The sequence below is a fragment of the Gobio gobio genome (genome assembly GCF_949357685.1).
Source record: "Gobio gobio genome assembly, chromosome: 6".
Taxonomy (NCBI): Eukaryota; Metazoa; Chordata; class Actinopteri; order Cypriniformes; family Gobionidae; genus Gobio; species Gobio gobio.
In genome coordinates, this window is record NC_137102.1 from 58,085,472 (window position 1) to 58,099,821 (window position 14,350).

Here is a 14,350-nt window from a genome sequence, read left to right on the forward strand (position 1 = left end):
TACGAGTCTTTCGGGTTTGACGTTTGAGTCATTCGTTATTTTTCCACGTGACTTGTCACGGTATTGAACACTAGTTCACAACCTTTTTTACTAACAAGCACGTAGTTATTTTTTTATTTAATTTTTTTATATATAATTCTCAGTTAATATCAGACATATACAAATATGGGAAATATATTGACTATTCAAGTCTAACATCACAAATTCAAGTCAATTAGACTATCACTCGTTTTGAATCAACTATATTTTATTTTTCTCTATTGAGTTATATTTTTTTTTTTTGTCCTTGTGTTATTAATGAATAAAAATCAGTTTAAAAATGTTACCTAAACCTTTGTAACTTAGCTTATAGGCCTATAGCACCTATACAAAAACATATTACACACATACACATATAATATATATATATATATATATATGTGTGTGTTTGTGCTATATGATTCAAAACGAGTAATAGTCTAATTGACTTGAATTTGTGATGTTAGACTTGAATAGTGAATATATTTCCCATATTTGTTTATGTCTGATATTAGCTGAGAATTTATATATATATATATATATATATATATATATATATATATATATATATATATATATATATAAATAATTCTCAGCTAATATCAGAATATATATATATAAAAAATTTAACTACGTGCTTGTTAGTAAAAAGGTTGTGAACTAGTGTTCAATACAGTTACAAGTCAAGTGGCAAAATAACGAATGACTCAAACGTCAAACCCGAAAGACTCGTAAGAACTAATCTTTTCTGTTTCCGTTACTGACAGCATAGACTCTATGGGACTGACAGGAAGAACGAAAGACTCAAACCGCGAACTCGAGACTCGAGACTCGAAAGATGAACTAATTCTGTTCCCGGACCTGTGTCACATGGCCCGGCCCAGCCCCAGATCAGAATCAGACACAGACGAGTCGACAACTAACGTCTCGAGGAGTTCGAAGACACGAGAGGCGGAGAACAAACGTGATAAATATGTTGCAAAAGAAAGAATGTTTTGGATCAGGAGGTGAGGTGAACTAACAGAGTTAGACTGCAATAGCCTGACCCAACAACTAATCAAGTAATTAAACGTTTCAGTTTCTTATCATTTGGCTTTGGTTGCAGTACCCTATAGTTTATTTTTATGTAGTTTTACAAATGTAATCAATATTTTCCATAAGTACTAGAGGGGTTGGGCTATTTAACATGTCATTTTAATTATATTTTTCTGAAATGAACGAAATGACTCGAAAAAAGATTAGTTCATTTTGCTGAACGAGACTCAAAGATCCGAGTCAGTAAAATGATCCGAACTTCCCACTACTATTCACCAACAATACTTTCTTGCCACAGATCAGGCATTCTGAATTTTGATTTTTAAATACATTCTAGGGAGAAAAAAGTTTAGACGCACACATATATATTTCATATATATGAAAAAACTATATCAAAAAACCTATATTAAAACATATATGTTCATATAGGTTATTTCCATGTGGGTAAAAGTGAGTTTGAGTTGAATTCTCCATTTAACCTTTTTTGTTAGCAAAAAAAACAGACAGAGTGGCATCCAAATTCACATTTGAAACCTATTTGTGTATAATTTATGTTGTAGAACAAAAAATGTGAAAGTAATGTTAACAATGAACCTTACTTTACTCATAAATCCAAAACTGCTGTTCTAACAAAAAACCCTACAGGAAATCCAGAGGGAACCGATGGAAAATTAGCCTAGCTCTGGTTTAATGACACAGACATTCAAAGGTAACTCAATCGCCCCTTGAGAACCGAGGCTTGTTACCGCCGCAGAAACACAAACGCACATATGTTTAAATGGCAAATTAGTTTGGAAAGCATACATTGTGTAAAGTATGTTTCTGGCCTAAGAACTCAATTAAGTCCCTTGAATTATGGAAGCGCATTAACATTCTCCTCTTGTGTTTTTTTCCTCCTCTAGTCTCGTACCTCTTCCAAAGCTTCACCGAGGGCGAGCTGAAGAAGGTGATTGCGACTCTGGTGGACCGAAAGGAAAGGAGGATCAGAACGGAGACGGGGCGGAGAACCAAACGAGCGCGGAAGGGCCCAAAGCCGTGCTCTCTGCATGAGATCGAGCTCACGGTGAGCGAGCTTGGGCTCGGGTACGAAAGCGACGAGACGGTGCGCTTCAGGTACTGCAGCGGGAAGTGCATCCACGAACGACGCAACTACGACTTTGTAATGGAGCACATGCAGTTGAATAACGGCTCCAGTGAGAAGGGGCGGCAGGGACGGGATAAAGGGAAAAAAGACAAGGCACGCTACACTCCTTGTTGTCGCCCTACGAAGTTTGAGAAGAAAATGTCTTTCTTCGACAAGGACAGATTCTACACAATCCAGAACGTGTCTGCGAGAGCGTGCGGATGCGTATGACATTCGGGAAACTGTGGAAACTTCAGGGAGTATGTCTACACATCACCATAGGAATACCGGAGGATGTTTCAGAATTGACACGAAGAAACCGTGGAACTATTCGAGAACGTAGAGCAATTTTTGCAAAAGACATCTTGAGAGGGGTCCGGTACGCCACCATGGAAATAATGAAAGCTACAGAAAATTGATTCACAAAACACAAAAGACAAGGCCTGAATTGTCTTAAACCGACTGTGGAAAGTTTGTCACAGGAAAAAGTTTTGATTCTGCCTTTTCAGTGGTTACTGGCAAATTCAGGCCAAATTAGTTTCAAATTGGTTTAATCAATGGGACCGAAAGCTGGCGGGAGACTCGTTTTGCCTTCCACTGGAAACTTCTGCAGAAGAACAAGTACAGATATAATAGTATTTATCCGAAGATATATAAATGTTAGAGGGCTACAGCGACAACTGTATGCTGCTCACTTTTGTTACGAATCTGAATACTGAAGTATGAAGTGCAACACAGCTGTGAAAACTACCTCATTTCTTTCTTTGTTTCGTTTTTTGTTTGTTTTCTTAGAAGAATGTACATGCAATGAATCTTGATCTACCGCACCCACTTCCTGGGATTACCTTAGTCAGGAATATGAATCAGAGGTATACATGTAGAAAAAGGCTTCTCAACCAAAAGTTTCCAAGGATAGATACTACCTAAAGCAACATTGCCACTTCAAACGTATATCAAGCCCTCAAATTTGACTTTAAAGCCTTGCCAAAGCATGTCTGATCAAATCCCACTTTCTCTCGTCTTTGAGACTATTTAAACCTGTATATTTATATTCAAAATAAGAATAGGCTACCAAAAAGCCAATAGGGAAAAGTACGGCTTCAAATGTTTCCCCAAAGGTGTCGTCCCTCTATGACCTTAAAAGTTCATTTTCCTCATAAACATGTTCATGTTTACATTGGACAATGATCAACTCGAGATATACATTGTCATTTGGAAAGTAATTCCAGATTTAGACATTTCCAACAGCAAACGTATACATTTATTCTCCTTGAACGCATTTATGGACAAGTAATTGTAACCTTTATTTATTCAGATGGAACATTTACTCTTAAAATTAAAGGTTCTTTGATCGTTCTTTACATTAAACAAAGATCTTTCCCCTTAAAGGGATAGTTCACCCATAAAACTCAGTCATCATTTACTCACCCTCATGTCGTTCCAAACCTGTAAGACTTTCGTTCGTCTACGGAAAACAAATGAAGATATTTTTATATCTTAGAGTGATTTCTGTCCCTCCGTTGACAGCTACGCAACTACCACTTTTACCCCTTTTCCACCAAGGCAGTGCTGGTGCGGGTTCGGAGCCAGAGCCTAGTTTCAAATCGGTTCTTTGTCTTTCGTCACCTAAAGCACCAGCACCGAACCAGGAAAAGTGGTTCTTAAGTAGTACCAAAACCAAAACCATAGCTCTGTGGTGGCTCTCTAGCCCGTGGAAAGGCAAACCAGATCTTAGAAGGCTCATCAGTTGAACCAACTCAGAAATGGCACTAGCTCTGGCTCTGAACTAGCACCCGGTTCATTCTGGTGGAAAAGGGGTATATGTGCTTCGGAAAGGGAGGTGTGAGCATTGAATTCAATTTGCAACCTCACCACCAGATGCTGCTAAAATGTACACAGTGCACCTTTAAAGCAACACTAGGTAACTTGAGGCGCTCTAGCGGTTAATAAACAATCAGCAAAACTGAATGAGTCTTGCAGAAGAACATTGTAGCCGGAGCTACTTCTCTCTGTTTATGTCTATGACGAGTCACGCAGACTGTGCTACTCCGCACTGGCTCTGAACTAGCACCCGGTTCATTCTGGTGGAAAAGGGGTGTTTGACGCTTCAAAAAGTTCATAAAGAGATCGTATAGCTAATCCATATGAACTAAGCGGTTTAGTCAAAATTTTCTGAAGAGACTTGATCGCTTTATATGAATAACAGATTTAATTTAGGCTTTTATTCGCATATAAACATTCATCAACTCACACATCAGTTATGGTAAATGGAAGCTCAAGCATGTTCGCTTCACGTGTGAGAACCAATGAGGTTAATTCTCGTATTACGCAGCACGTTTGCGCTTCTCAAGAACCAATGAGGTTCATTCTCGTGTTACGCAGCACGTTTGAGCTTCTCAAGAACCAATGAGGTTCATTCCTTTTGTTACGCATCACGTTTGAGCTTCTCAAGAACCAATGAGGTTCATTCCTTTTGTTACGCATCACGTTTGAGCTTCTCAAGAACCAATGAGGTTCATTCTCGTGTTACGCAGCACGTTTGAGCTTCTCAAGAACCAATGAGGTTCATTCCTTTTGTTACGCATCACGTTTGAGCTTCTCAAGAACCAATGAGGTTAATTCTGGTGTTACGCATTACGTTTGAGCTTCGCAAGAACCAATGAGGTTCATTCTGGTGTTACACATCACGTTTGAGCTTCGCAAGAACCAATGAGGTTCATTCTGGTGTTACACATCACGTTTGAGCTTCGCAAGAACCAATGAGGTTCATTCTGGTGTTACGTGTCACGTTTGAGCTTCTCAAGAACCAATGAGGTTCATTCTGGTGTTACGCATCACGTTTGAGCTTCGCAAGAACCAATGAGGTTCATTCTGGTGTTACACATCACGTTTGAGCTTCGCAAGAACCAATGAGGTTAATTCTGGTGTTATGCATCACGTTTGAGCTTCGCAAGAACCAATGAGGTTCATTCTGGTGTTACGCATCACGTTTGAGCTTCGCAAGAACCAATGAGGTTCATTCTGGTGTTACGTGTCACGTTTGAGCTTCTCAAGAACCAATGAGGTTCATTCTGGTGTTACGCATCACGTTTGAGCTTTTCAAGAACCAATGAGGTTCATTCCTTTTGTAACGCATCACGTTTGAGCTTCTCAAGAACCAATGAGGTTCATTCTGGTGTTACGCATCACGTTTGAGCTTCTCAAGAACCAATGAGGTTCATTATGGTGTTACGCATCACGTTTGAGCTTCAGCAAGAACCAATGAGGTTCATTCTGGTGTTACACAGCATGTTTGAGCTTCTCAAGAACCAATGAGGTTCATTCTGGTGTTACACAGCATGTTTGAGCTTCTCAAGAACCAATGAGGTTCATTCTGGTGTTATGCATCACGATTGAGCTTCAGCAAGAACCAGTGAGGTTCTGAGGTTCATTCTGGTGTTACACATCACGTTTGAGCTTCTCAAGAATGAATCTTGTGGTGCGTGTTTTGATAGACCCATAGCGTTTTCCAGATGGCAACAGTTCAAACAAATGATGGGCAGGGTAATATGAGTCCTCCAGAATGTTGTGTGTTTTCTGCAGGCAACGGGAGGTAAATATGTCATCTAAGGCAGGTAACTGTTGGTTTGTGATGATGTTCTGCGCAGTCTTTATGACTCTCTGCAAATCATTTCAATCAGCTGCAGAGCTGCCTCCATACCATACCAGCATGCCATATGTGAGGCCACTCTCAATGGAGCAGCGGTAGAATGACACCAAGTGCTGTTGTGATAGGTTAACCTTCCTGAACACTTAAAAAGTACAGTGCCTTCTTGACTAACGCTGTGATGTTTAACATCCATTAGAGGTCCTCTGAGATGTGTGTGCCCAGAAATTTAAAAGTGGACATTCTCTCCACCATCTCCCCGTTGATGTGCTGTGGTGTGTGGACATCCTGTTTCTCTCTGAAAACAATGATGAGTTCTTTTGTTTTCTTGATGTTTAGAGACAGATTATTCACTGTGCCCCTCACCATCAACCTCTGTAGGACACAGTCGTGTCATACGCAAATTTGATAATGATGTTAGTGTTAGAAGATGGTATACAGTCATGAGTATACAGAGAATAGAGAAACGGGCTCAGCACATAGCCTTGTGGGACTCCTGTGCTGAGTTTCAGAATTGAGGAGTGATGTGAGGGACCATCCGCACTGACTGTGGCCGCTTTGTTAAGAAGTCCTTAATCCACAGGCAGATGTTGTGCTGTATGCCTAGGTCAGACATCTTGGAGAACAATCTGCTGGGTAAGATGCTGTTAAATGCAGAACTAGTCAACGAACAGCAGCCGTGCACACGTTTTTTGGTGTTCCAGGTGGCACAGTACGGTGTGGAGGGCATTGGAGATGGCATCATCTGTCGATCTGATTGCACTGTATGCATACTGGTGGGGGTCCAAGATGAGTGGCAGAGCAGCCTTGATGTGATGCAGATCCAGCCTCTCCAGACATTTTGTGATTACAAGTGTCAGTGCAATAGGCCTATAATCATTGAGGGATGTTATGGCAGCCTGCTTTGGCACTGGCACTATTGTGGGCATCTTCAGGCAGGTTGGAACAGTGCTCTGCAACAGAGAAAGCTTAACGATATTTGTAAATACCTCACCCAACTCAGCAGCACAGTCTCTGAGGACAAGCCCTGGGAGGCCATCCGGACCAGCTGTTTTCCGTATGTTAACTTTGCGGTGAGTGCGTAGCACCTCTGCAGGCTGGATGATGAGTGTCTGGCTGCTGGTGACGGGAGCTGAATTGATGGTAGTCCCAGTTCTTTCCACCTTGAAGCGGCCGAAGCACTGGTTGAGCTGCTCAGCCTCTTAGGCACTGTTGTTGTTCAGGCTACTGGTGTTATTCTGCCCAGTGATGTAACAAATCCCCTGCCATGTCCATCGGGGGTCAGATTGGCTGAAATGGTTCTCGATTCTCGAGTTACGCATCACGTTTGAGCTTCTGCAAGAACCAATGAGGTTCATTCTCGTGTTACGCATCACGTTTGAGCTTCTGCAAGAACCAATGAGGTTCATTCTCGTGTTACGCATCACGTTTGAGCTTCTGCAAGAACCAATGAGGTTCATTCTCGTGTTACGCATCACGTTTGAGCTTCTCAAGAACCAATGAGGTTAATTCTCGTGTTACGCGTCACGTTTGAGCTTCAGCGAGAACCAATGAGGTTCATTCTCGTGTTACGCGTCACGTTTGAGCTTCAGCGAGAACCAATGAGGTTCATTCTAGTGTTACGCAGCACATTTCAGCAAGAACCAATGAGATTCATTCTAGTGTTACGCAGCACGTTTGAGCTTCCTCAAGAACCAATGAGATTCATTCTAGTGTTACGCAGCACGTTTGAGCTTCCTCAAGAACCAATGAGGTTCATTCTCGTGTTACGCAGCACGTTTGAGCTTCAGCAAGAACCAATGAGATTCATTCTCGTGTTACGCAGCACATTTCAGCTTCACCAAGAGCCAATGAGGTTCATTCTTGTGCGTCAAGCAGGTTCAGTTGAGCTTCCGTTTATGTTCGCAGATGAATGTTCATATGTGAATAAAAGCCTAAATTAAATCTGTTGTTCATATAAAGCGATCAAGTCTCTTCAGAAAATTTGGACTAAACCGCTCAGTTCATATGGATTACCTATACGATCTCTTTATGAACTTTTTGAAGCATCAAAGTGGTAGTTGCGTAGCTGTCAACGGAGGGACAGAAATCGCTCAGATTTTTATAAAAAATATCTTCATCTGTGTTCCAAAGATGAACGAAAGTATTACAGGTTTGAAACGACATGAGAGTGAGTAAATTATTTTTTTGGGTGAACTATCCCTTTTAAGAACAATTTTCTGCTGTACAGGTTCTTCAGTGGCTAAATGGTTCTTTGGAGATTAAATAAAATTCTTGATTCTTCAGATCAATGTATTGGTTTCTGGCTTATAAAGCAGCAGTACATGGTGTTAAATTTCACACACGTCTGGGTCATTTAAACTCAATCAAATGAAAGACATATTTTAAAATATTTTACATAAAATTATGTCTTTTTAAAACAAATCATTATGGTATCATAGCAATTCATTGCACTCATTCGCATTACAGTAAGACAAAAAAGAGAATTATTTCAGTTGTGAACTATTTATACATTGTGCATGATAGTATTTTTGTATCACCTTTAATTTATGCTGATTTAAATAAAATAAAAAAATACTGTATTGCAGTAACAACAATAATGAAAATCAGTAATTTTTTTAAACATAATTATGGTAATGAGAATTTGCTGGCAAAATGTGCAGTTCTGCAAAAAAGTGTTCCTAAACTTAAGCATAATTTTCTGTATAAATATACATATTTCCCTTTGATTTTTGGGACAAAATATGAGATTTACCCATACATGGTTTTCCACCCAACTCCCCAAGTTACCTAAAGTTTGTGGCTGAAAATCCCTTTGAACCTTTATTTTTTACGAGTGTGTTCCACCCTTTCATTAGAAAACGTTATTTGTGTTATTCTAGGTACTGGACTAATCACGGAGTATGAAATCTGTCATAAACACATTTAAGTGATCATTGCATGTGTGAAGATGAACTGCTGAAAAAGACCGATGGTGGAGTTGACAGTTCTAAGCTGTTCAGACGTACAGGATTAAGCGTTAAGTTTAGCTTTGTCCTTTCAGACACATATTGTAAAAGTGCAGACAGTCTTCTCAGTGCTACATTCCAATTAAAATCCTGTATATATTACACCGTATTCCCAAGCTTCAACCCCCAGTCAGAAATGCAAAACGACAATCTGATATATTTGAATTTGGTCTGAGTCCAATGAACCACAATCCCTGAAAAGTTCATACATCTACAATTGCGTTTCTTGATATTTCTGCAGATAACGTCTTTATCCTTGTTGTTCTTTCTCCCCGAAAAACACTGTAGTCTAATTGAATAGCTCAGAAGTAATTAAGGACAAAACTACAAATGAGATTGGAGTCACGCCGGGATCCGTCAAGCCCTAAACAGGTCTTTCCTTCGAAGCTAATGGAATTACTGTAAAAACAAGGCGACAGCTAATGGGGCATGCAGTCATTTTACATGGATCTGTTCCATTTCAGTTCAGGTTGAACATTTTCTTGTCATTAATGTATTTGACTTACAACATATCTTCTGATTCTGAATAAAAATGCCATTTCCAGGTTCGTGCCACACACTGTCAAACAATTACGCAAGGAATTAATCAAGTTTAAACAACCAGTGCCCTGTGGAAATATCAACAGTAGACAAGAAAATGTGTCTTTAATTTGTTTTTTGAAATTTAGGGCACCTTGCCAATGGAACGCTAGTAAGCGATTAAACTGTGTCTAAGCTTGCTAATTGGATACAGACCTATATGTGATCGCTTGCTTTGACCAGGCAGTGTCAGTGTTGTCTATGCAAATAAAAATATTATTTTGGAAATATGCAAACATTTTCCAGCATGTACGGAAATAGATCCAAAGTTTTTGTCCTCCTCTGGGAAAAAAAAGATAATAGGACAAGGGGTTCAGTGACTCCACTTCTGTCCATTTATATTGGAGTGAAGTACTTCAGTGTCTGTTTTTGTGTGTAAAAATGAGTTACTGCGGCAGTATTACAGGAATGCAAATGTGTGTGTGTGTGTGCGCATGCGTGTGTGTGTGTTGTTGTTACATTTCCCATGTCAACCAATCATGATCAGCATTTGGGAGTGTTGGATATTTCACACCAACAGCAGAAATGTCGATGCAGTGCATCTGTATTGTGGATAAACCGTATTTATTGCAAAATGCTTTACATTTATATTTAGATATTTCAGGAGGGAGACAGAAACTTATTTATTATTGTAAACTTGTGCCAAATGGAATTTCTAAAGTCGGCTGAATAAACATACCCAGCTTACAACAACGACAGAGTTGCTTATTTGTCTGAGTTTCTAAATTCACTTTCCTGTTTATGCTCATACAAGATGTGTAGACAGCAGATTTACAATGCCGCAACTTCAGGGCACAAACAGAAGAATTCAATTCTGATGGAAGAGATCTTGTTTATGAAGCTTTGATGTTTGAGCTATTGGGGTGATGCAAGGACGGTAAAAAACAAAAAATTAAAATCAATAACATAAGTGGATGACTCATTAACGTCAAAGCGAAAACAGATTCTACAAACTGCCCTAAAATAAACAAAATGTACAATATAACTGATTCCATATAACACACCTTTATCACCACTCTTGCAGCCAATTGGGTTTTGAGGTCACATAAATAATTCTATCGAGATCACTTGTGTGGTCAAGGGCTTTGACTCTATATAATAACACCTCAATCTGGAGTTCCAGCTCTCTGGTGACTCTGTGGCAGAACTTACAACAAAAAGAAAAAAAGATCACTCCAAGCAACTACTTGAAAAGCATTAGGGAGGAAACGGACACCAGAAGACTTTCAAGGCACTGAATATCCCTTGGAGTACATTTATATCAATAATTAAGAAATGCAACTTGACTACCACAACTAAACGTCCTTGAATCAGAGTCCAGGGGCCGCATTGAAGAATCTTATGTCTTAAAGTAAGGGTAGGGAATTTTCAGAGAGGCTAGCAATAGCGAGCTAGCTTGGAAAGAATAAGATCCCACCCTCCCTTCAGAGCATCTCCAAAGCCATAAGCTGGTACGACTTTGGTGCTGAAATTTTAAAAAACGTGATGATACCAGCCTTTCCTTCTAGCATTTTGAGTGCTGTTGAGTGGATTCATAAACACCTCTGATTGGCCATTGTGTTCACAAGCTCAACATATATGTCTGTGATTGGCCATCGTGTTCACAAGCTTAACATATACACTAGGGATGCACCGAATATTCGGCCACCGGAAATTTTCGGCCGAAAATGGCCCAAAAGACTTTTATCACCGAAACGTTGTGATAACGCAAACAGAAACCGCGACCTGCACGTGCTTGTCTGAAGCAACATGTCTGCGGTGTGGACGTATTTCAGTAAATCTGAGAAACACCCACGTCTGCTCCGTATACACGCACTGACAGCGAGAGCTAGTGTTCAGTGCAGCAGCTCATGTTCTCGACGAGGAAGAGGTCTAGACTTCACTGTGAAACCGAACGGTTTCCGAATGCAATCTTTAACAGTGGGCATGATTTAAGCACGGAACACACTTCAATCCGAGTTCCCACACCAACATCGATCAACATGAAATCACGAAATTCAAACGATAAATGCCGTTTTGACGCTCTCTAATGTGGCATCACTGATCACATCACAGTTTAAGCGGCGGCGCACGCGCGCGAACGCAATCATCTATGAGCGCGATCGATCATCTCTTCCTTAAGAATATACATGAATGAACATCTAAGGTGTGTTGAGGATGCATTACAACTTACTGTCATGTGTATATATGTGGTGTAATCTGTGTCATGTACTGTCATGTGTATATATGTGGTGAATCAGTGTTTCAACGGAAAGAACTCAATATAACTGCTGTAAACTAAACAATGTCATGTAACTTTAGCATCACATTTACCTCAGGCAGTCATTCAGTGTCCACAGAATTTTATTCACTAGAGTAAATCAACTCTTTCACTAAATATATGACCTATATTAGCCGTTATATTCATTATATTCTACTTAACCTGTTAATGATATCTTGATTATTTCATGCATGTTAAATAAACCGGTCATGAATTATACACAGACACTGTGTATAAATGATTATATTTCAACAACGAATTGGATAAAAAAATGTTTTATAATCAGATTTAGAAGTTATTGCAATAACTGCCTTATGTGAAGTTTACATGTTTGCGTACTATGTTATTTGAGTGTTGATTATTAGACCTAATGCACCTGTTCTGAATGCAATTTCTTGTAGTAGTCCAACAGATAAAAAATTTAAATGCACTAGACCTAAATGCACTTTGTTTTTATGAGAGAACATTTAATTTTAAAACCTTTCTGTAGGCCTGTACATTATTATTTATTTAATGTACAAATGAGTGGGGTCAAGTTAAACATTTTAGTTTGAATTTTATTTTATACTGTGCATTGTTGCAATGTGCTAAATAAATATTTGCATAATTTGTAATTGATTTATTCTTTGAAACTTTAATATTAATTTATGCAATTGCAATCTGTTGATTTTGGTAAAGTTAGTACACAGTCATAGCCATAAATGCAATGGTACTAATAATTGGCATAATTTGGTGAATCGGTCTTCGGCCTTGGTTTCCTCTTTTTCGGTTTCGGCCGAGAATTTTCCAATTCGGTGCATCCCTAATATACACTCACCTAAAGGATTATTAGGATCACCTGTTAAATTTCTCATTAATGCAATTCTCTAATCAACCAATCACATGGCAGTTGCTTCAATGCATTTAGGGGTGTGGTCCTGGTCAAGACAATCTCCTGAACTCCAAACTGAGGCCTAGTCCACACGTACACGGGTATTTTTATAACCGGAGTTTTTCCTCCTCCGTTTTAAAAAACAATCGCGTCCACACAAGCACAGTTTTAAAAAAATCTCCGTCCACATGAAAACGCAAAACCGCGCTATGATTGGCTGCTTGATTTCCACATGGGTCCCATCCACGGCACCGATGCACTGAGGGATGCCATGGGCTCAGTGAAACCCTTCTAGTTTACTTTGGAATCAGTGACACTGACAACTGTAGGGGCAGGGCTCAAGTGGACTGAAGCTTCACACACTTGCCTTACTATGTTGTATTTTTGTATTCTGGCGCCTCTGTTCTGCAATACAATGAGATAACTGCGCATGTATCTGTATGTAATAAGCGCTGTTAGCAGAGTTATTAAAAGTTACGTCCGCCATTGCATAGACTCCACTCATGTATAAACAAAAGCGATAACGGCGCACAATCTGATGTCAAACAAAGGAGAGAACGGTGCACATTTCAACTTAACAAGCCGAAATCTCCGGTTTCACCGTCTACACGACAACGCTGTAACCGGAGTTTCTAAAAAACTTCACCCTGGCCGGAGTTTTCAAAAAAGTCCGGTTTCAGTAACCGGATACTGCGTTTGCGTGTGGACGAACAGCCAAACCGCGTAGAAAAAGCTGCGGTTTTGAAAATACCTGTGTTCGTGTGGACAGGGCCTTAATGTCAGAATGGGAAAGAAAGGTGATTTAAGCAATTTTGATATATATGGGCCAACATTTCTAAAGAATGCTTTCAGCACCTTGTTGAATCAATGCCACGTAGAATTAAGGCAGTTCTGTCGGCGAAAGGGGGTCAAACACAGAATTAGTATGGTGTTCCAAATAATCCTTTAGGTGAGTGTATATGTCTCTGATTGGCCATCGTGTTCACAAGCTCAACATATTTAAAAATATATATATATATTTTTTGGTGTTGTGTGCTGGGGGAACTGCCTGACTGTCAGAGACCGTAATCGACTGGACAAACTGGTCACAAAATGTATGTCGTCATGGGGAGGGGCATGGACTCAGTGGGAGCTTTGGTAGAGAGGAGAATGAGGAGAATGACGCAGGCCATCCTCAACAATAGCAGGCATCCTTTGCATGACTTTCTGATGGCTCAGAAGAGCAACCGTAGTGACAGGCTCCTCTCCCTGTGCTGTAGGACTGAGCGATTCAGGAGATCATTTATACCAGCTGCTATAAGACTGTACAATGAATATTGCTAATGTGCACTTTATTGATAGTAACTTTTAACTTATTTATTATTGGTTATTAGTTTGTGTGGAGTATGTTTTGTTTTTATTTGTTTTTTACATCTTGTTCTTATTGTGTTTTTGTTTGTATGGAATGCAACTGGACACTCAAATTTCCCCCGTCGGGGATTAATAAAGTACCTACCCACCTGATTTATTATGGATCCACTGAAAGTAGAGATGCTCCGATCAGCATTTTTGGGGCCGATCACCGATTACCAAGATCATGATCTGCCGATTGCCGATCACAGAATGGCAGGGGAATGGCAATCTTTTATCTATAATCTTGCAGAGTTTGCACCATTTGTAGAAATGAAACTAACTCTAAATTAACTGAGTCAAGATCTTGAAGAACCACCAAGTGTTTATTTTAGAAAAATGAGATAACTTAAGGCTACTGTAGGCCATCTTTCCCAAATAAATGTATATAATAAATGTATATAATTATCTCACCTAAATA

General features: G+C 39.6%; 1 protein-coding gene across 1 annotated transcript in view; it reads left to right on the forward strand.

Moving 5' to 3' along the window:
- Positions 1–10,097, forward strand: part of LOC307128099 (uncharacterized protein) — a 74,267-nt gene extending 64,170 nt beyond the window's left edge. Inside the window, exons 4-5 of the mRNA XM_079819697.1 lie at positions 1,956–3,639; positions 7,891–10,097. Of these exons, the coding sequence (XP_079675823.1) occupies positions 1,956–2,407 (452 nt within the window). The 3' untranslated portion in view covers positions 2,408–3,639; positions 7,891–10,097. The remainder of the gene's footprint in view (positions 1–1,955; positions 3,640–7,890) is intronic.
- Positions 10,098–14,350: the final 4,253 nt, after the last annotated feature.